Here is a 24,505-nt window from a genome sequence, read left to right on the forward strand (position 1 = left end):
TGATTTTTTTAACTATTTATTTGTATGATACAGCTGCAAATAAGTATTTGAACACCTGAGAAAATCAATGTTAATATTTGGTACAGTAGCCTTTGTTTGCAATTACAGAGGTCAAACGTTTCCTGTAGTTTTTCACCAGGTTTGCACACACTGCAGGAGGGATTTTGGCCCACTCCTCCACACAGATCTTCTCTAGATCAGTCAGGTTTCTGGGCTGTCGCTGAGAAACACGGAGTTTGAGCTCCCTCCAAAGATTCTCTATTGGGTTTAGGTCTGGAGGCCACGCCAGAACCTTTATATGCTTCTTACAGAGCCACTGCTTGGTTATCCTGGCTGTGTGCTTCGGGTCATTAAGACCCAGCCTCGACCCATCTTCAATGCTCTAACTGAAGGAAGGAGGTTGTTCCCCAAAATCTCGCAATACATGGCCCCGGTCATCCTCTCCTCAAAGCAGCACTCAGTAGCTTTGGGATTTCTTCGCTGTATTCTCGCTTTTTGCTCGCAGGTTTCTCTCTAGAGCTCCCCCCACAGCTTCGGAATAGATATTTGACAACACTGTTGTTAAAACTCGTTGGTGATTCTCAGACACCAGAGGCTATAGATCAACGACATCAAAGCAGATGGGACATTCTTTAAAACGTCTTCTTCATTCGGGTTCGGACAGCGTGAGGGAGCGCAATAATGACAGCATTTTAGCAGATTTCTTTTGGCCGTAAAGCAATTGTTTACATCGCGAGACCTGATATCACGTGAGACTTCCTGACGCAGCGGCCCGCCGGCTCAAAGTTGCAAGTGCGTATTTTCCGCTCACGGGCACCAGGGGGGTGCGAAACGACCACCATTCAACCCGAAATAAGTAATATAACCATTCCAATGACCCCAAAGCTGTTCAGTTAAGGTAAAAAAAATGTACTTAGTTCACCTTTAATACAGTGCAGTCGCCCTGTCCCATGTGCAGAAAAACACCCCCAAAGCATGATGCTACCACCCCCATGCTTCACAGTAGGGATGGTGTTTTTGGGATGGTACTCATCATTCTTCTTCCTCCAAACACGTTTAGTGGAATTATGACCAAAAAGTTCTATTTTGGTCTCATCTGACCACATGACTTTCTCCCATGACTCCTCTGGATCATCCAAATGGTCATTGACAAACTTAAGACGGGCCTTGACATGTGCTGGTTTAAGCAGGGGAACCTTCCATGCCATGCATGATTTCAAACCATGACGTCTTAGTGTATTACCAACAGTAACCTTGGAAACGGTGGTCCCAGCTCTTTTCAGATCATTGACCAGCTCCTCCCGTGTGGTTCTGGGCTGATTTCTCACCTTTCTTAGGATCATTGAGACCCCACGAGGTGAGATCTTGCATGGAGCCCCAGTCCGAGGGAGATTGACAGTCATGTTTAGCTTCTTCCATTTTCTAATGATTGCTCCAACAGTGGACCTTTTTTCACCAAGCTGCTTGGCAATTTCCCCGTAGCCCTTTCCAGCCTTGTGGAGGTGTACAATTTTGTCTCTAGTGTCTTTGGACAGCTCTTTGGTCTTGGCCATGTTAGTAGTTGGATTCTTACTGGTTGTATGGGGTGGACAGGTGTCTTTATGCAGCTAACAACCTCAAACAGATGCATCTAATTTAGGATAATAAATGGAGTGGAGGTGGACATTTTAAAGGCAGACTAACAGGTCTTTGAGGGTCAGAATTCTAGCTGATAGACAGGTGTTCAAATACTTATTTGCAGCTGCATGCACCTACGATGACAATTTCAGACCCCTCCATGATTTCTAAGTGGGAGAACTTGCAAAATAGCAGGGTGTTCAAATTCTTATTTTCCTCACTGTATCTGGGGTCATATTCACATATTAGAAATATAAATTGTGAACCTGTGAGGCAACCACCATAACAACCTAGAAAACACTCGATAAAGATTAAATAATGCAAATGCAGGTAAGAGAACTGCTTGTGTACTAATATATATATATATATATATACACACACACACACACACACACACACACACACACACACACACACACACACACACACACTTGTAATTAGATTATGTAATATTACATTTTAAAATGCTCATAATCAGATTACAGTTACAGTATTTTAGATTACATGATCCCTAATTACACTCCCTAATTCTTCATTTTTCATGTTTTAACATGAAACATGTTTAGTATTTTAGCTGCTGCATATCGGGAAAAACTCCTGACAAACACAATATTATTCGAATTATCGCTCAGTGAATCGTTTAACCCTGTATTGCTGTCTTTTTGGAAGCTTTTTTCTTTCAAACATTTTTTTTATTATTTTTATAACTTTAATTTTATATTTTTAAATATAAATATGATTTAATTTGCTTTTCATTAAACTCACAAACCCCGGTTTGGGAAACCCTGACATAATTTAATGCACTTCATGTTGTAGATAACAAAGAATAGAATATAATTTCTTTTTCTTTGTATGTTATATCAATATGGTACAGTATTATCCTATTCAATTCTATGTAAGAAACGAGTCAGGTCAAAAGTAATCAAAAAGTGGTATGATTATATCACCTGAAATGTGTAATGTAATGGATTGCTTTACTAACTAAAATTTGTCGTGTATATATTTATATATCACTGTTTAAAAGTTAAGTGTCAGTTATATATATATTGTTTTTGAAAAGTATCTTATGCTCACCAAGGTTGCATTCATGTGATTAAAAAATACAGTGCAAACTGTAATTTTGTGAAATATTACAATTTAAAATAACTGTTTTCTATTTTAATATATTTTTAAAATGTAAATTCAAATCTGAATTTTCAGCATCATTACTCCAGGTGTCAGTGTCACATGATCCTTCAGAAATCATTCTAAAATGCTGATTTAATGCTCAAGAAATATTTCTTATCAATGTTTAGAAACAGTTGTGCTACTTAATATTTTTTATGGAAACCATGATTTCGATTTGAAGTGTCTATCAATTTCTATATTTGCAGTCTTTTTGATCGATTTAATGCACCCTTACTGAATAAAATTAACAAAATCCCAAACAGTGGTGTCTATGTATAGGCCTGCGCTTCTCGTTGTGTGTGAATCTGGTGACAAACAATGGTTCTTAGCCAACCAATCCGTTTTTGGGAAAAAAAAAAAAGTGTGTTCACTGAATTTGTGGTCAACTGGAGCTCTGCCACCACCTCTTACCTTACAATGTCCCTATTTCTCTAAGTAAAACATTTCTTAGTAGCTTTGTGAACTGGTTTGAAGAAGTCCTCTCCTGAGAACTCCTAATCATGAGGTGATAAATCTCATGGCCCTGGTCACTAAATATGTCTCCTGTATTATAAATCTATGGGCTTTTTCACCAGTTTTATCATCGGTCAGGGAAAAATGCTCATTGGGGATTTGTTAAATAAGTATCTCCTCAAGAAGATCCACAAGTCGAGGTGTCGTCACGTGAACTGAAGAACGAGTTGCGCAAGATTAATTCTTGCAATCAGAGTGTTCATAATGTGCAATAGTAATGGTGCTGCTTGCCTTAGCAAACACCTCTAGTAAAGGGGAAGCAGTCTGTCTTCTTTACACTGAATTCTAGAGGCAGAGCTGAAACAGATCCGATAACAAAGACTTTCTTTTGTAAAAGTAGCTCAGCAAAACCCACTTGAACTATCAATAGGCATTCTCTCTCTCTCTCTCTCTCTCTCTCTCTCTCTCTCTCTCTCTCTCTCTCTCTCTCTCTCTCTCTCTCACTCTCTCACTCTCTCTCTCTGTGTACAAACCTCCTAAAATAGCCAGGGAACTCAAGAACCCATCTGGCCTCCGGTGGAAAAACACATCAGTCTCTGCGGTCTGGGATTGCGACAGCACTCATCCTGTTGACCCTGATAGTCTAGTTTTCTTCATTCTGACTGACCAGGATCATCACCTCTCTGGAAACTTGCATAACTCATCTGTACGCTCTTCCTCTCCACAATCCAATTGTATGATTTTATTTTATTTTTTCCCACACAGCATTCCTTCTAACATGATTAAAGGTAAAGTACACCAGTTTGTTTTTGGCACTACATTTAAAATGTTACATAGGACCCTGCACTATTGGCCCCAAAGTGGCTGTTTTGTTAACCAAGGGTTACTAGGGATTGCCAGTGAAATATTTAAGTCTGACGTCATTTCTTTAGAAATAGTAGTAGTAGTATTGGCTCATTTTAACAACTTATTTACAAAATGGAATTAACTTAATTAAGCTGTTTTTGATTGAACTGTCTTACACATTAATTTCTGATGCTGAATGCTCAAGACAATATTAAATACAGCGGAATACATTAATTTTTTATCTTTGTTAACGAGGTTACTTAGTGAAAAATACTTCGAAAACATTTACTAATCTTAGTTGGCTAATTTCTAATGGCTAGTTCAAAATTTCTAAAAGTGCCTTGTATTTAATGTACTTGAGCTCATATGAACTAAAAATGAACATATTTTAATAGTATTTTGGTAACACTTTACAATAAGGTTCATTAGTTAATGTATTGACTAGCATGAACTAACAATGAGCAATACATTTGTTACAGTAGTTCATTAACTAATGTTAACAAATACAACCTTTGATTTTAATAATGTATTAGTAAATGTTGAAATTACGATCAACTAAGATTAATAAACGCTGTAGAAGTATTGTTCATTCTTAGTTCATGTTAACTAAGGTAGTTAACCTTATTGTAAAGTGTTACCAGTACTTCTAGTAACTAGCATAAACAAAGATAAATAAATACCATGACAAATGCTTTGCTCATTGCTAATGGTAACGTCAACTAATAGGACCTTTCTGTGAAGTGTCACCTGAATATTTTGCATGTTATATTATTTAATACGTTATGCCAATCACAAATAAGATGTAAAAAAAATACACTTTATATAGATATACAGATATGTAGATAAAGTGCAGTTTGCTCATTTCCTAGTCCAATTGCTAATCATTAGTCAAAAACAAGACTGGGATGTTAAATCCAAATAAAACCATTGTGTTTTACTAGTGTAATACCCTGTTGACCTTTGTTTCCTCCAGCATGAAGAAACTGATGGAGCTGTGTCCGGGGTCTCGGGGAGACCTGGACCTGAAGAAACCAGCTGGAGCCAGCAATGGTCCAGACCTACAGGAGGACAAGATGATCATGAGGAGGGAGATCTCTCTCACCAATGGCATCTGCTTAATTGTGGGCAACATGATTGGCTCGGGCATTTTCGTGTCGCCCAAGGGCGTGTTGATGTACAGCGCTTCCTACGGTCTTTCGCTGGTCATCTGGACTCTCGGTGGCATATTTTCCGTGTTTGGCGCGCTGTGTTACGCAGAACTTGGAACCACTATTACGAAGTCTGGCGCTAGTTACGCGTACATCCTGGAGGCCTTTGGGGGTTTCCTTGCTTTCATCCGCCTGTGGACGTCCATCTTGCTGGTGGAGCCAGCCAGTCAGGCTATCATCTCGCTGACGTTTGCCAACTACCTGGTGGAAGCGTTCTACCCCACCTGTCAGCCTCCGTACGACGCTGTGAGACTCATAGCAGCGGCTTGTCTCTGTGAGTCCTCGTTGCCATTGCTCAGTGTGGCAAGTCTTGTTTGCTTACTTAAACATTCCTTATCTTGTCATTCGAGGTGTTCCAAAGAAATATATTGTTTTTGTAATCTGTATTTGCAGCGTAATGGCTTGCGTCACCTCTGAAACGCCATTTCTTTTCGGTTGATTCCAGTTAGCCTCTTGTTGAGAGAGATCCCATGCCCTTTCCATCCGAACGTATTACCCAATTCAGTTCCTGATTAGAATTGACATAAAATCCCTTTATGGTGTATTTTTGAAACACATTAAACATTAATTTGTCTTTTAAATGTCAATTTACTCATCCTCACGTCGTTCCAAAATTGGATGATTTATATCTTCTGTGAAACACAAAAGAAGATATTTGAGAAATGTCTCTGTGTTGTTTTGTCCATACAGTGGAAGTCAATGGGCTCCGATGTTGTTTTGGTTCCTAGCTTTCTTCAAAATATTATGTTCCACAGAAGTCAAGTCATACAGGTTTGGATCGACATGATGAGTAAATGATGACAGAACTTTTTTCCCTTTAGTTGAAACAAGAAATCACAATAACATGCTATATGTTTTTGGGTCACTGTGATTTTGCCAAGTATGACGTGTTCCTGGATCAACTTATTTTGTTGATCCGGGAACAACATGCCTGTCCGAAAATGTAGTCCTAACCCAATCCCTACCCCTAAACCTAACCCTACCCATAACTTATCCCTAAAATCAGATGGAAGTGGTAGGTGAATAACACTGATGTAGAAGCACTCATTCCTGGTTGTAAGTCTAAACTTGACATAAACTGTAAACTTGTCCCTCAAATCTGATTGGTTGATTGCAATGTTGTTCCAGGATCAACAAACATATTGATCCAGGAATATGTTGCACTTGATGAAATCAAAATAACCTGCTACATTTTTGTTCAGGCATTAAAGGTGCATTAAGCGATTTCTGAGAATTTTCAACGCTGTTGAAAGTGGATCGGACTGAGTACCACAGCACACTTGTAGCCAATCAGCAGCAGGGGGCGTGTCCACTTATGATGGGGGAGGAGAAAGAGTGAACAAGAGGGAGATTTGAAGAAAGACGGTCATTGTGGGGGCGGAGCAATAAAGGGAGGGGGTGTATTTGTTTGGGTTGATTTCAAATATCAACAGTGTTCAACAATGATTCTCAGAAATCACTTACTGCACCTTTAAGGAAGGAGATTTTAGCAGTGTTTGAGATTATCTTTCCCTCCTGCTGTCTTTCACTTCACAACTCACGAAACCCTTTCTTTCTTCACTTCGCTAAATTTCCCCGAGACACATGCAGCATATCCTACTTAGTCCTTGTTAGTATCCTTGTTAGTCAACATAAAACAGCATACGTAAGCCACTGTACTTCCCTAATGTGATGTGAAAAACATCCCATTCGTTCCATGCCAGAATGAACCAACAAGCCTTTATTAACCCATAGCCTAGACGTCAGCCGGAAAGGAAAGTTGTTTCAGAAGTGAGTCAAGCTATTGAGGTAAATGATTATGAACACCATTGAGAAGTAAGTTTAACACATGTAATAGATACATGCATGATGAATTGAAAAAGAGAATGTTTGGCCTGTACTATGAGAAACAAATTATTTAGCAGGAAGCATACAAAGATGATCGGCAACAACACATAAGGTGTTGCGTATAACCATCACTATGATTAACCGTAGCACATATTTTGTACATATTCTAGCAGATCCTAGTCCAGACAGCTGAATGTTGGCACTTGTGGAGCCTGTGAACCAGACCAAACTATTTTAGCAGTCTATTTTGTGACTGAGCTGGCTTGACTGTTGCAGACTCTAGTATTCGGGTGAAAGATCAACAACACATCCTAAAGAAGTACAGTAATACAATGATACTAAATGATTACCATCTTCACACACCATTATCTATTTACATGATACTCCAATGTACTTCAAAAAATGCCATGGTAAGCTATAATACAAGTCCAAAGCCATGATTGTACTTTTTGTTGATGGCTCATGTTATCTAAACCTGAGGGTATTTAGAGTTTCTATTTGTAATTGTGTTACACAGATAACATAACTGTTCAAAACTACAAATCTATACATGTTTCTTTTGGTTCTTGTATTCTAAGCTAAACAGAGTTTGAGCAAAGTGAAACCCAAAGCAGGGATGAATGGCACTCTTCTCGGTTTTTGCACAATGTTCGCTGCTCTAATACATGACACACAAGAGATGTTTTTCTTTCTCTTTCCTTCTTAGCAGCTGTTGCCTTCACACAGTTTCCAGTCAGAGCTAAATATGTTCTCAGAAAGCAGGGACATGATCCACTCAGTGCATGAGGACAGACTGTAACAACACACACAATTCACGAGCTAGCTGAGATCTGACCTGGCACTTTCCAAGAACAGAGTACAGAAAGAAAAAGAAAAAAAAAAATCTACAAACTTTTTTTTTTGTGTGTCAAATGTTTGATTATTACTGAACATGCAGAATACAATAAAGGAGCTGACTTTAAATGACTTTATATACAAAAAGTTGCTACCTTAAATTAAGCACAATCAACTTGGATGTTTAAAGTCATTTCAACTTAAATTACATTAAACTGAAATAAGAAAATGAGTTGAATCTCGTTTAAATTATAAAAAAGTATTTATTATTAGTTAAAGCAATGTAAAAATATATGTTGTCATAACTTATTTATTTATTTATTTATTTATTTATTAGTTGAAGACTTCAAATGAACTTTGGCAATAATTCAATAGTTCAATTCAATTAAGTTCAGTTTAGTTGAAGCGCTAAAATTATTAACTGGAAATAAATAAATAAATAAATAAATAAATAAAACTGACATAAAATAAATTAAACCTAAATAGAAATATTAAATACAAATTCTAATACAATGACAAAAGAACATAGCAAAATTACTAAAAATGAACTAAAAAAAACCTAAAAGCTAATTCTAAATATTAATAAAACCATAATAAAATCATGCTACTGTGTAACAGGGTTACACGTAAAATGTGGGACAAAGCGAAACAACATTTTTGATAGATAGATAGATAGATAGATAGATAGATAGATAGATAGATAGATAGATTTCACAATAAAATGAAGATTGAATAATCAATAATATGGTTTTCAAAATTATGAAATAATGTCAAGACCCTGAGGTGGGACAGGCCAAAATCAACATTTTGATTTGTTTTGGACGACTTACTTTCGTGCTTAATCTTATGTAGTTTAGAATAGTTTATCTAACCTACTGATTAAATAGTTCTCATTTAAAAAGCATCAAAAATTGGGACACCAACCTGTACTGTATTCATAAAAAAGTGTCTGCTGTGGTTTCTGAGAAATATAGACTAAAACAAAGAACAGGCCTCTAACGTAATATCTTGTGAGTCATCTTCTGATTAAAACATTCATATTAAGTGTTCTGATCCTCAATCAACTGATTTCAAAATGTATTTAATGTGTTGTTCCTCTTTCCTCAGGTATTTTGATCTTCATAAACTGTGCTTATGTAAAGTGGGGCACTTTGGTTCAAGATATTTTCACCTACACCAAGATCATGTCTCTGCTTCTCGTCATCACAATGGGCATCATCAAGATAATTAACGGTAAAAATACGTTTTGAGGGGATACTGATGTTTTTAAGTGGATTTGTCGCCGTAAATAAGAGAAATTGAGATCCCAGAGAGCAAAATAGTGTCGGCCCAGATCCGGCCCACCTCTGGTCTGTGTGGAATCCACATGTAGCCTACTAGTCCGGATCTGGGCCGACACTATGATGCTGTCTGGGATAACGTGAACAAGGATGTAGCTCTTAATCAGAGATTGTCTTATTATTGGGAGATAATAAGAGTGTCTGTGGCTCTTACGATTGGAAAAGGCATAACGGCTAACTTGGATCACGTGAGGCACCTCAGCCTATCATATAATGGCAGTGACTTCATTGGCCAGCATTCAGAGCTTTATGACAGTCAGTTACAGTTTACGTTACACACCGTTTCTTGAGGATTAGCGCATTCATCTTGTAAATAATATTCTATATTTGTTGTTATATCGCTAGTAAATGTACAGTAGCTGCAGATTACTGGTCACCATAGTGCACATTAACAATTTTAATCTGTTTATTAAAAATAGTCTTTTTGGGACTACATAGCAGTGATATTTTGAGTTGAAATCTGGAAGCCATAGAAAGAATACATTTATTTATTAAAATATTTAGATTGTCTTTACCTTCATGTAATAGAAAGCATTATCATTATTATAAGCTATTTCCTCACAAAAGCTGTTTACCGCCAAAACCGCTGCCTAAAAGACTGCCTTATAGCTCAGGTTGCACCTACACAGGTTTTGTTGTTTTAAAAGGCTCATGGTGTTTCATGTACTGTCTTAATAATTTTCTTTTTCTGTTCCTCATACTTCATGTGCGCCACAGGAGAGACAAAGAACTTTGATCATCCCTTTGAGGGTTCCTCCACGGAGGCGGGCAGCATCGCTCTCGCTCTTTATTCGGCTCTGTTCTCCTACTCTGGCTGGGACACGCTCAACTTTGTTACGGAGGAGATCAAGAACCCTGAGAGGTTTCAGCATTTCCCTTTTCATGTTTTCCGTATTCAATGCATTACCTGGATGTTACAGTAAAATAGGCTCTTATCCATTAACTGTACATCTAGGCCTATATACACTCAACGGCCACTTTATTAGGTAGCCTACACTTTGCTACACTGTAAAAAGTGATCAGTTGACTTAACTTGAAAAATGAAGTGAACTTGACAATACCACATAACTTTTTTTTTTTTTCAATTATGCATGAAGTTTATCTACTTAGTTTATATATCTACCACTTTTTTACATTGTCAACTGATCACTTTTTACAGTGTAGTAACAGGTTGGAGCCCCTTTTGCCTTCCACAACTGCATAGATTCAGTAAGATGCTGGAAACATTCCTCAGAGATTTTGATCCATATTGATATGATAGCATCATTCAGTTGCTGCAGATTTTTCGACTGCACATCCATGATGAGAATCTCCCGTTCCTCCACATCCCAGAGATCTGGTGACTGCGGAGGCCAGTTTAGTGACTCTCTGTCATGTTCAAGAAACCAGTTTGAGATGATTTGAAGGCCATCTGATTCAAGGTTCGACATGTTCAGAGATGCTCTTCTGCAGACCTCGATTGTAACGAGTGGTTATTTGAATTACTGAATAGTTCTCATTTAAAAAGCATCAATTGGGACACCCTGTTGTCTTTCTATCAGCTCAAACCAATCTGGTCATTCTCCTCTGACCTCTGGCATCAACAAGGCATTTTCTCCCACAGAACTGCCACTCACTGGATATTTTCTATTTTTCTGCCCATTCTCTGTAAACCCTAGAGATGGTTGTGTGTGAAAACCCCAGTAGATCAGCAGTTTCTGAAATACTCAGACCAGCCCAACAACCCTGCCACGTTCAAAGTCACTGAAATCACCCTTCTTTCCCATTCTGATGCTCAGTTTGAACTTCAGCAGATCATCTTGATCATGTCGACATGCCTAAACGCATTGAGTTGCTGCAATGTGATTGGCTGATTAGATATTTGCGTTAACTATCAATTGAGCACGGTGTACCTAATAAAGTGGCCAGTGAGTGTGTAAGTTATTTATTGTGTTTTAGCTGGTTTTGAGAATGGCACACTTTACTCTAAAGATCGTGCCACACATGCTCTCAGGCAAGAGTGCATGAGTTCTTATATGGACTTGGTTTGGGTGTGTTTTATGCAAATTGCAGCAGTGGGCATGTGCTTCCTCATTTAGAATAATTCGGATTCATGAACATCAAATGAAGGTAAGAAAAAATATGTGCGAGTGCACCTGTCATGAATCTAGTTATAATTTTGCATCTTATATATATAATGTTTAAATAAATATTTTGTAATTGTTATATTTAGTTTTTTATTTGAGACCAAATCAAATGTTAGCTGTTCTATACAGTTCTATACAGGGGATTCCATAGACTTGGAAACCCCTTTAATTATGTTGGCTTGACAAAACCAAAATCTGCTTGCTATTTCTTCTTATTCCTCCTTCTTTCCTCTTTCTTCTTCTTCCTCCTTGTCACGGTTCAGGGTGCATCATCGGCTTTCCCTGTTGCCCTGTCATTTTCTGCAGCTCATTGCCCTCACCTGTGGCTTGTTCCCTTTTCCCTTATGTTCTCTGCTCTGTCTGCCCCTTGTTGTCAGTAGATTTTAGTGCGCATCGTCTCATCTGCTTTTGGATCTGTGCTGTGTGTTTTACCTCTGTTTGCTGCTGTACCCAGGACGCTAAGATGAGGAGTGATACAGATGGTCGTGTGCTTGCTGTTCTCTGTCTCGTCTCGCTCCCTGTCTCGTTGGGCGCTGGTTTCCACAGCCTGTGTGTCCACAGGCGTCTGTACGGACGTCTCTGGAGCTTCCTTTTGTCCACGTGTTACTACACTTTGGAGGTTGTTTGTTCCCTGAAGTGTTCAAATAATCTCTGTTTCATGAACCCTCTGCTTTTGAGTCCTCCATTCACCCGTCCCGATATTTTTGAGACAACATTTAAACAGTATCTCCCCCTAGAGATTTAAAACTAGAACCACCAAACTCAGGTCAGACCTTCAGACTCTTCTGACTCGGGTTGCTATATCTTTTCTAACTGATCCGACTCACGGAATTCCTGTATTTGTCTTCCGAACATTCTGAAATTAGCATAGACTTTCATGGAAGGGTTCAAAACTTTCCTACAATAACCTATTATAAGCTGCGTCCTAATTCAGAAGCTGCATCCTTCGAGGGCTCATTCGAAGGCAGATTGTGTCACAGCGACACAACGAATTCTGTCCCAATTCAAAGGCTCCTTCAAACGTAGCCTCGAAATGCGTCTTTCGTTTCCTAGGCAATGAAGGATACAACAGATAGCCTACCCCAGAATTCATTGCACGCCAGTTTTTTGAGAGACATTAAAATTTGAAATGCAAGTACTGGGTTTCAACTCAAATTCATACTCAAATATCTAATGATACAAATGTAAAAAAATAAATGTATATAAAGCTGTACAAATGTTGACTTGTATGTCTTACTAAAATGTGATTTTATATAGTTTATACTCTTTACTATGTGCAGAAGTAGAACAAGGTGAACATGTTTAGACAGGTCTTGAACCCTGTTTTGTTTTCAGACAGTTATATATAACTTTTTAAACGTTGCTGCCACTCAGCTGTCACAGTTGCTAGAACAATCCTTCGTAGGCAAGACCGTCCCATTTAACAATGCTTGTGTCATGATCCCAGCCTGTGTTCCCCTGTCTTTTGTGAGGACTTTTATTTCTTGTCTGATGCCATGATTTGTAGTTTTTCATGTTTATTATTAGGGCTGTCACTTTACGTTCGAAAATCGATTGCACAATCGATCGGACCAACCGACGCAAGTTTCGAAAACGAAAATAGAGAATTGATTTTAACGGTCTTTTCTCGGAGCGCGTCCAGCTCATCATGTTATGCCCGCAGCGAACGCGCGTCATTTGCAACTGCAGGCTCTGACAAACACGCACAACAGCAATGATCCTTCTGCATAATGTGTCTCTTTTTACTACAAAACTGTGAATTTTCCCGGTATTCAGACAGTCTCATGCATTCAGATACAGATTCGGGCAACGGTCTATCGCCTACATAGGCGAAATTTGTTTGGCATTTCTAATCGTAAACACAGCCATGTTGAAGAATGAGGTAATGTTTTTCATATGCTAGGTGCTACGGCAGTCCACTATGCTTATTGCTTTTCGAGAATGTTGCACTAGTCATTGTGCGCGAAACTTCACGCCAATAAATCATCAGAAATATTGCTGACTTGTGTGCGTCAGGCGCGGCGTTCGTCCTAATGCCTGTTAGTTGTCCGTGGATTTGCCCATATATGGCGTTTTATTTTTCAATTTTCGATTTTACAATCGATTCAATGAACACTTATGTCTCAAAAATCGAACAGGATTTTTTCATAAAAGTGACAGCCCTATTTATTAGTCTCCCCAGGTGTGTCTTGTTAGTTCCCTTGTGTGTTCCCATGACAATTAGCCACTCCCCCTTGTTATCTTGTTAACCTTGTTTTTCTTTGTGTATAATATACCCCAGTGTTTCTCTTGTTCCTTGTCTAGCGTTGCCAATACATAGTTGTATCATGTGCGTTTGTTGTAGCTTCCTGTTTATGTGTCTGGATTTGTCTTGTTCCTTGTCTAGAGTTATTTGAGTTTGAGTCCTGTTTTAATAAATGTTTACTGCACTTGGATCTAATGCCTCTTGTCTGCAGTAGCCACGTTACAGGTTGGTCCGACCTTCAAGGCCTTCGAAGGATGCAGCCTCTGAATTGGGACACAGTACAGGGTGGGCCATTTATATGGATACACCGTAATAACGTGGGAATGGTTGGTGATATTAAAGTCCTGTTTGTGGCACATTAGTATATGAGAGGGGGCAAACTCCTCAAGATGGGTGGTGACCATGGTGGCAATTTCTCCCAAGAGTGGGAGAACAGGGTTGCTTTGACAATCCAACACAATGGGCAGCACATTGAACACATTTTATAAGTGGTCAGAAACTTGTAAATAACTCATGAACGAATAAAGTTACGTGTCATATGGCCCTCTTCGTATTGAAAAAATAAAAGTTGTATCCAAGATGGCCGACTTCTAAATGGCCACCATGGTCACCACCCATCTTGAGGAGTTTGCCCCCTCACATATACTAATGTGCCACAAACAGGACTTTAATATCACCAACCATTCCCATGTTATTACGGTGTATCCATACAAATGGCCCACCCTGTATTTTAAGCTGCCAAACAGTCGCAAAGCTTAACTATCTTAGGCCAACATGTTAAAGTCCCCCTGTGGTGAAAATCACGTTTTTAATGTTTTTTATATGTCTATGTGGTGTTTTTAATATGCTTTAAGACAAACCATGTGCAAGTTCATAAGTCAACACCATTGCTGAGCATTTTCTCCTTAAAACTACTTTGTTACCAATCACGTCACCGAGTGGATCTCTGAGCTGGTGCGAGTGAGTGGAGGTGGGGCTAATTTGCACATACTAAATGAGGCAAGGGTGTAGAGTTACATTTTAAGGAGCTATTTTAAGGCATGAAGGTTTTTTTTTTCTAGCAAATACATTTAAATATGTCATTTTGATGATCAGAGATGAGTTTTAAGGGCTTGAATTATTGACTACAAGGGGACTTTAAAACATGTTAGAAACATGCTAGAAACATGTTAAAACATATTAGCACCATACTAAATCCTGCTAGCAACATGTTAAAATGTGCCAGTAATGTGTTAAATCATGCTATTAACTTGCTAAAACATGTTAACAATGCGCTTGAACATGTTTATGATATTTCAACCTTTCAGACAAAGCTTTGTCAAACCAGTTTGTCATCAAACTTTAATTCTCAAAAATGCGCATCTCAACCACTTAGGCTAATTTATTCTGTATGTTGGCTGATTAAATCTGATTATTATTGTTTAGTAGCCTACTCTGAGGTTCCAAAATTAGCTCAGTTAATGCAAGTGTCAGTAGATTCCATCTGGTCCTGTTGGTGAATAACTTCATGACCAGTGGACTCATTGTAAGACAAACACATTGGGTGTGTTTATCATTCTACATTTACATTAAAGCAGCACCAGGAAACTTTTCAACCTTCATAATATATTTCCAAGACTCTTGTGATGGTACATCGACTTACAATATGTTGAATGACGCGTCTGCCATAGCCTGATGGGGTCTGTATCGTTATTAATTGTACTTTTAAACTTCGGGGTTCGGGTAGTAACCATACCCGTCTCCATTTGGGTACCAAAATACGGGAGACCTGGGGGGATTTCAGTTCAACCACATGCGGTTTCATGTCATCTATACATTACACACCCCATCGCCAAATCATAGAAAAATTCAGTTAAGACAGTATTCATCTTAACAATACACAACAAATCAATATACAGATTTCTAAAATAAGGTATAGGCCACAAATCTGTGAGTACAGTTTGCAAAACTGAACAGGTGATGTTGTGTAATATTTAGTTATTGTAAGAAACTGTTCCAGCGGGTGGAGTTTACTGGTACTGAATATTACACATCACCTGTGTATAGCCTGCCCTACTCCATTAACTGGAACAGATTTTCACTGGAACTGAATATTACATCCACATATTATGTAATCAATCAGCATATTGTTGTGTGACTTCACCTATTGGAACAGTATTTCACAATTTTTCATAGGAACTGAATATTACAAACAACTATTGCGAAAGAACGATTTACTAAACAACGATTGTGAAAGCGTTAATTGTGTTAAATATTTACTTACCACTGAGTCGTTTCCCATTTCTACCAGTAACGCTATTCAACTTCCCGCGTCTACTAACTTACCTGCGCAGATATCGACGGCACAACTGGGTTGTAGGTTGCCAGGTTGAGCTCACAAATGGGTTGAAACTTGTATGATGTGTTGTTTGCCCGAGTAGGATGGGTTTCATACAAGATCTGGCAACTGGACACGTTTGTTGTGTAACGCGTTGTGTTTATTCCCCAATCGAACTCGTGAACTGTCACACGTTCTACCGTCCACAGCATTAGCCTACTTGATAGACAAAAATAGGACAAGAATGAGCATCAAACAGAAACAACCCGCTTAGGGGTTTTCGAGGCGCACATAGCCTACAATACAGACTGCCGACAGTTAAACAGGGCGCCCGCAGCTCTTAAAGGGGACACACCTTATTTCCACTCGTTACAGCTTCCATCCGACTGAACAGGGACCAGCATACAGGGTTGAGGGGATCAGGCCGTGAGTGAAGAGACTGCTCTGCGTGAGTGGTATTTACGACAGTAACGTTAAATACAAGTAGTCCACAGCGACTCTAGGGGTCGTTGTTTGACCAAAACGGAATTCCTACCTAGTGGGGCTTTAACGTGTTCATTTAAAAGATACCCAAAGCAACATAAAAAATGAATACATCCTGTCCCTGATAATGTTATTCATTCTAAAGTTCTTTTTCGTTCTTTGTGTAGGGGTAAAACGAAATTCGAAATACGTGACCATCTGACGCCGCCCACACTGCTGAGAGCAACGGTTATGTGCTGTGTGCCTTCCTCTCAATAACAAAATAAATACACAACAAAATTGAGAAAACAGCAAGCATTTTAATAAAGCATTAGAAACGCATATGATCATTGCAACGTGGCAATATTTGCACGAGCTCTACAGCACTCCAGTAAAGACACGTCATGTTTATTTATACAATAGATGGCTTAAAATCAAGCAGCTTTAACATATTGAACATGAAAAACAGTGTCAGTGTCTCGTTTCATCAGAAGTACAACTTCTATAAAGCTATAAAACAGCTCCTCCAGGTGTGTTTATGTTTTCACTCGCGGGTGACATCTGACCTCGACAGACTGAACAGGCCAAATGAACCAGAAAATATTTTCACATGAAAGAAGGCGGAGCTTCTTCGCACACCTACCTATTACGTTATCGCCATGGACCAATGGGTGTTCGAAGGTGTTTAGCAGCCGGAGCGAAGTTTTCGGGAAAATTCCCTTTGGCAATTTGTTTCGAACTCCGTTTCGGCCTGATTTTGTTCGAAATGACGTCACATCAGTTCGTTCTTCGATTTCGTTTGAAGTATATCGGGGCTTTAAGTGTTTAATCTTTCTCCTTGATCGTTCATAGGAACCTTCCCATCGCTATAGCCATCTCCATGCCAATAGTGACAATCATCTACCTGCTGACCAACGTGGCCTACTACGTAGTTCTGGACATGCCTTCTTTCATGGGTAGTGATGCAGTGGCTGTAGTAAGGATCTTTCAGAGTAACAAATATGTGATCTTTAGTCTTTATGAGTTTATTGTATTAATTACACCATCATTTGATTAAACCATCTAGTTTGTGTCCCCATCTATAGACATTTGGGAATCAGGTGCTAGGTCCCGTTAGCTGGATCGTTCCCATTGCTGTGGCCATGTCTTGCTATGGAGGACTCAATGCCTCCATCATTGCCGCCTCCAGGTAAAACTTTGGTTCCAGTTAAAACAACAATGACTTTCAAGTAATAATTTATGCTTATAGTAGATGTTGCGTATCTTTGTGTTAGATTGTTTTTTGTAGGGGCGAGAGAAGGCCACCTTCCCATCAGCTTAAGTCTGATCCAGGCTGAGCGCTACACTCCCGTACCTGCACTCATCTTTAATGTAAGTCTCTTGCCTTTTTCTCCAAGTATCAGTAGACTGGACCAGATTATCCATGATAATATGATGCTACATTATAATCAGTTGGTAAAGTCCACATGAAATGGTGTTCACGACCCATTGTACTTATGTCATTGGATGTATTTTTGGGGGGGTTGGGAGATGGCAGGTCTTTATCTATTGGAAAGTGCTTTGATCGTGGTCTATGTGATGGGTGCTTTGAAAGGAGGGGTTCAAGTGTAAGAGGGTCTAGGGAATTAAACTTAGTGACTTAGAAAACTTTGCCTTTATAATTAAACAATCATTCTTCTGCTGTTGAATGTTTAAAGGTGCATTTTTTGACCAATGTGACAGTCGTCTTGCTGAATAGGCAATGATAAGCATTGTATTTGTGGGTGTTTGTAGGGCATTATGGGTCTGATCTTCCTGTGTGTGGAGGACGTGTTTCAACTCATCAACTACTTCAGCTTCAGTTACTGGCTGTATGTGGGTCTGTCCGTGGCCGGACTCATTTACCTGCGCTTCACTCAGCCCGACAGACACAGACCTGTCAAGGTAACTAGATCCATACAGCGCTCCAGCATTCACATCTGCTTATTCGTTTGAATAAAACCCCATGTCTTATTATGTGTGTTTGTTGACTTGTTTTGTTTTCTTCATTAGCTCTCATTGTTCTTTCCCTTCGTCTACTGCCTGTGCAGTGTGTTCCTCGTGATCGTGCCTCTGTACAGCGACACCATTAACTCCCTCATAGGAGTTTCCATCGCACTGTCTGGAGTGCCTGTTTATTACCTGTGTATCTACTTGCCCAAAGAGAAAAGGCCAAAATGGATCAGTAAACTCAATGGTGAGGATAATCATATTACACATTGATTCACATGAGGGGATAAAAAAGTAATAAGGTGTCGTTGTTACAGTGTATTTACACAGTTACTGTGGAATAGTATTTAACTACATGTACTTTCTAAAGAGTTAGGGTTAGGATTAGGGTTTGGTTTAGGGTATAGTTGCATGTAATTATGCATAACTTACTGTTATTACTACAGTGGGTACATGTAACACATGTAACAAGGACTGTAAAAGAAAGTGTTACCAAAACATTTATTAAAACTAAGCTACAAAATTCCTAATGTCAGACTGATGTAATGCGCTTTTCTAGTACCCAAAGCAATACAAACTGTAGCAAATAAAATGCAGAATTACAGAAATGATACAGTACAAAGAAACAATAAATTGAAACAACAAAGAAACAACAAAAGCTACTAATCATTACAACTAATCAAAACAATAAAATACTAAACATGTTAATCTATGCAAGCAAAAAGATGGGTTTTTAGCAACTTCTTGAAGGGAGAATTTCTCGCAGTAAGAGGAAGTGGATTCCACAGCCTGGGCGTAGCGACAGAAACAGCTTTCTCCCCCATAGACTGTAATCTACAAAGATCTGCTGAAGAGTGAAAGAATCAGATGAGCCAAGTGAACGAGAAGGCGTGTTTGGGTAACTAAATCACAAATATAAGAAGTAGCCGTTCCATGTACAGATTTGTATGTTAGAGTGAGAGTTTTAAAATCAATACGCGACTGAACAGGAAGCCAATGCAGATTATAAATAATGCCTGTGATGTGCTGACGTAATTGAGTATAAGTGAAAACACGTGCTGCTGAATTCTGGATGTACTGCAGCCGTTTGGTAGATTTATTTGGTAGACCAACAAATAGTGCATTACAATAATCAATCCTGGAAGGACCAAATTCGTGAATAAGCCTTTCAGCGTCAGGCAATGTGAGGAAAAGCCTAATTCTTGTAATGTTTCTGAGATGATGAAATGCAGATTTTGTGATGCTCTTAAAGGTGCATTGCGCAAGTCTCTGAGTTTTTGCAGAACTATGCCCCCTTCTGGCGACACGCGAAACTGCAACCAGAATTGTGCACGCGGTTACGTGGAGTTTGCGTTGGGGTTTGGGATGAACTAGAAGCCGGTCTCTTTGAATCCATCTTCTACTTTTGCCAAAGTCGCTTGAGTTGTCTTCGCTGATGCGGATAATGGCGGCGAATACACAAACCTGCCAGACATAGCCAGGTGAGCGTGAACGCACATGACGTCACGCCCAGTCGATTCCGTCCCGAATCCCTCTTATTTTTTTTACTGTACAGGATTATAGAGGCAATCGCAGAGATCATAGAAGGGCTCATTCAGCCCATCAGGCAATTGTTTAAGCATGTATGGGTTAGAAAAACGGGTATTTTTAACATGAAAAGTTGCTTAATGCACCTTTAATATGTGAGTCTAATTTCAAATGAGCGTCAAAAATCACACCAAGGTTACAAGCTTTAGTAGATGGCAATACGACACTATCATCCATAATCAATTTAAAAATGCTACCTTTATGAATAGCTGCTGGTATGCCAATAAGAAGAACCTCTGTCTTGGAACAATTCGATTTTTGGGTATCATCAGCATAATAGAAGTGATACCCTAAGTCGTATTTCCTAATGATTAGCCCCAGAGGAAGCATATAAATACTAAAAGTATAGGACCCAAGACAGATCCCTGAGGATCCCCCAATGTAAGATTTGTTGCTTCCCAAGACAACAAACTGGGAACGATCAGTAAGGTTGGATTTCAACCATTTAAGCACAGTACCAGAGATACCAAACCAACTCTCAAGCTTATTGAGCAGAATGGAGTGGCACACAATGTGTCACATGCTTAACTCAGTCTAACAACACCAAAATAGAGGCTTGCAGAGCCAGCTGAGACAAGCAGGTCATTCATAACTCCAAACAAGGCGGTCTCTGTACTGTCCCCCTTTCTAAACCCCGAGTGAAAAGGTTCAAAAAGCTTGTTGAATGACAAGTGTGAATGGAGTTGTGCCACAACGACACGTTTCAAAACCTTAGCGAGAAAGGGAAGATTTGAGATAGGCTTGTAATTTGATAGGTCAGACTTATCACTTCCAGGCTTTTTAAGGACTGGTGCAATTTCTGCAACCTCACAGGCTTTTGGAACAATAATAGTAGTAAGGGAGGTGTTCACAATTCAAAATGAGGGGACTACTTGATTACAGACACCCCTTAAGAATAAATATTGGGATAGGGTCAAGAATATATGTAGTTGTATTCATTGTCATCACAAATTTCAAAATGCTATCAATAAGCACTGTTTTAAAGCAGGAAAACTAAGTGGGTAAGTCTTAGGAAGTGCAGACATTCGGCACATGTTGGTGCCAAAAAACAATTATTCCTTAAAGAGAAATTTTGAATATGTGTCAGAAAACGAAGTTCCTTGATTGTTTTAAAATGACCTTAATAGTTTGACTTTAAAGGTATAGCGGAGGATCTTTCCGAATTTTAGATAAGTCCCGTCCTCTCCACTTTTTGAAAAGTTTGATTGATTCACCAGAATGATTGACAATTAGGAGGACCAATAGTATATAGGGTATCCACCCGGAAGTAAAAAAATCCTCCGCTATACCTTTAACATGACAACGAGCCTACAGTAAGTGCAGCACAGTGGTGTGAATTAATTTTTACTGTTATTAAAGGGATAGTTCACTTTGAAATTAATTTTTGATATGTTTTAGCTTACCTCAAGGGCATCCAAGATGTAGGTGTCTTTGTTTCCGCAGTAGTTTCAATTTTGATATTTTTAGGTCAAACCGTTCTTGTCTGTCAGTCATATAATGCAGGTCTATGGACACTGTATCAAAACACAAGCACAGAGTCCAAATTAAAACAATTCCCCATCGTCCAAATTAAACAATTCCCCATCGTAAGTACACATTGACGGCCTAAGACACGAAACGAGCGGTTTGTGTGAGAAAACGAACAGTATTTATATCGTTGTTATCTCTTGAAAACAGCACAAGTCCAAATGATCTGAGGGCGCGGGCGGGTATAGATATATACATAGATGTCGCCTTTGCTACTGCAGTTCATTGGAATGAAACCGTAGCCAAGGCGACATCTATGTATATATCTATACCCGCCCGCGCCGTCAGATCATTTGGACTTGTGCTGTTTTCAAGAGATAACAACGATATAAATACTGTTCGTTTTCTCACACAAACCGCTCGTTTCGTGTCTTAGGCCATCAATGTGTACTTACGATGGGGAATTGTTTCATTTGGACGATGGGGAATTGTTTTAATTTGGACTCTGTGCTTGTGTTTTGATACAGTGACCATAGACCTGCATTATATGACTGACAGACAAGAACGGTTTGACCTAAAAATATCAAAATTGAAACTACTGCGGAAACAAAGACACCTACATCTTGGATGCCCTTGAGGTAAGCTAAAACATACCAAAATTTATTTTCAAAGTGAACTATCCCTTTAAGGCACAGATCAGAGAAAGACACAAATACTTTTCTGCTAATATCTTGAAAAAAATTGTTTAGTTTAATTTAGTTTAGTTTAGGTAACTGGAATATAAAGAATCAGTAAAAGAACACATGTCAGCTCTTTTACAGTGTTGTACTATTATTTTTTTTTTTTTCATATAGTCATGTGGTAAAAGATTTACAACCATAGCAGCCACCACTTCACCACAACAAACATGTGACTATTATTCATGCAAGTTCATAGTTCTGCTTAACTGACATACATTTTTGTGTGAATCTATTATTTAAATGAAATGATTTTTTCTTTTGGTCTGAAGACGGACCTCAAATACAGACTCAGAAATGTTTTATGAGATCATACCATCACGGAATGTTGTGGTCTGAAAGAAAGAAGGCTGTGTGACTGACATATCATGTTTACTGTTATTATGTGTATGTATATTTTCTTTCTTCGTGTGATTCTATAGTTCTTTATCCCCACCAACGTGTTTCTCTCTCTTTCCTCTGTGACAGATTCTTTCACCAAATATGCTCAGATCATGTGCTACTGCTGCTTAACCGACTTAGATATGGAGCCAGAGAAGTTGGCAGAACCGAAGACTCAATAACTTTATCTGAAGAGGATGCGCCTGGAGCATGGATTGCACTCTGCATCACAGGGAGAAAAAACTATTTGTCAAAAGCAAATACCTCATGGATTTATAAAACTTCTAGTACTCATAGAGATCAAATTCCAATGCTATCTCAGCGATCTCAGTGTAACTGAAAAGCACAATACTGTGTGATTTATTCTATTTCAGTGTTTCTTCAAGGATCACTAATAACTGTGAATCAAAATGAATAATGTCTGCCATTCTGTCAAGGTCTCAGTGGAGCTCGCTGACTGAAGAGGATTGTGCCTGATACTGGGAGACATTGGAACTGCTTTTGAATGCACATTTCTTTTAGTACAAAACGGAAGAATTTTCAATTGATTTTGTCCATTTGATTTCAGTGTGCTTTTTTCTGTATGATAACTACACTCACTGTCTGTATTTGATGTCCCTTGTTCATTTGAAATTGAAAGAAGGAAGTATCACTTAGATGGGTGTCCCAAAGGGTTTGCGTAATTTATGAGAACGTGATCAGCTTTGATCTGCTTTTCTGCCTTACTGGTTTTATTTGAAACCTTAAAGGTTGTAATGTCGGGATGATTTTGAAAACGTTGTGCCCGGCGCGCCATGACTTGGTGATTTTTCCAGATGGTTAAAGCTAAAAATAGAGAAAACTATGGCAGTATGGGAGCTCCAGTGTCAGATGTCAGGGTGGTGATTGTGAGAGATGAGTTTAGCCTCTGACGCACAATGCAGAACAACATGAGACAATCCAAACCTTTTAGGAATTTGTCTAATTTCCACCTGTCTCACACCTCTGTCAGTGTATGTTCGACTTTCATCCATTTAGATTATCAACGCTTTTCAATTATCCCTTCTATGCCTTCAATTATGCCTTCAGAATTTCACCTCAAGATAATTTCAAACAGGTTTGTCATTTTATGCTGCGTTCCAGGCAGGTTTTTGAGCACGTAAATCACGACTTCAAACCGCGACTGACGACTTTGTAGCGTTCCAGGCCAGTCACGCCAAACTACCATGATCAATGCTGTCAAGTTCAGGTTTACGTCACCTTAACATTTCCATGCGGCAATACACTTTCACGACATACTTACTGTTTCAGACACATAACATTGTAATACATAATCGTGTGTGTATTATTATCATTATTATTATACAGTATTATTATTAATTTGATTGCAACGTTACATTGTCCTAAAGTGTATTCTCACCGTGTAGGCTACCGCTTGCAGAAACACTGCATCCGTAGGGGCTGCCATTGTTGTTTTGTATGTTTTCGCGGGCTATGTGGCGTCAGAGCTCGTAAGGGAATACATCGATCTAGTACGAGTTCACGGGTGGGAAGTCAAAGGTTGGAAAAACACGGGTAACAGGTTGCCTGGAACGCACCATTAATCGCAGATGTGAAAATGTGAAAAATTCCCCTCACAGTGACTGTTTTATACTGCTGAATTCAGTAGGAATTTACACTGATTAGCCAGAATATTGAAATTACTTACAGGTTAAGTGAATAATATTGGTTATGTAAAAGTGGCACCTGTCAATGTGTGGGATATAGGCAGCAAGTAAACAGTCAGTTCTTGAATCCCACGTGTTGGAAGCAGGAAAACGGCCAAGCATTAAGATCTGAGTGACTTTGACAAGGGTCAAATTGTGATGGCTAGACCAACCTCACACTACAGAGCTATAAGACTATGAATCGCAGTGGTGCTCAAACTACACAACAAATGTTGTC

At 39.0% G+C, this 24,505-nt stretch overlaps 1 protein-coding gene across 2 annotated transcripts; it reads left to right on the plus strand.

Annotated features, from left to right (window-relative positions):
* Window positions 1–3,823: 3,823 nt before the first annotated feature.
* Window positions 3,824–23,238, plus strand: LOC308696333 (Y+L amino acid transporter 2). Of its 2 annotated transcripts, none has more exons than XR_014030813.1 (10): window positions 3,824–4,025; window positions 5,057–5,565; window positions 9,060–9,185; window positions 10,010–10,154; window positions 17,295–17,418; window positions 17,528–17,631; window positions 17,717–17,813; window positions 18,216–18,365; window positions 18,512–18,657; window positions 22,670–22,809. XR_014030813.1 is itself a non-coding variant. In XM_081374919.1 (10 exons), exons 2-10 carry the CDS (start codon window positions 5,058–5,060, stop codon window positions 22,762–22,764), a joined length of 1,533 nt encoding a protein of 510 aa, XP_081231045.1. In that variant the 5' UTR covers window positions 3,824–4,025; window position 5,057; the 3' UTR covers window positions 22,765–23,238. The 2 variants fall into 2 exon arrangements, 1 of the variants encoding a protein (XP_081231045.1); XM_081374919.1 differs by having other exon boundaries at window positions 18,474–18,657; window positions 22,670–23,238.
* The last annotated feature ends 1,267 nt before the right edge of the window (window positions 23,239–24,505 follow it).

The sequence above is a fragment of the Scardinius erythrophthalmus genome (genome assembly GCF_964197995.2).
Source record: "Scardinius erythrophthalmus genome assembly, chromosome: 9".
In the NCBI taxonomy this organism is placed as follows: domain Eukaryota; kingdom Metazoa; phylum Chordata; class Actinopteri; order Cypriniformes; family Leuciscidae; genus Scardinius; species Scardinius erythrophthalmus.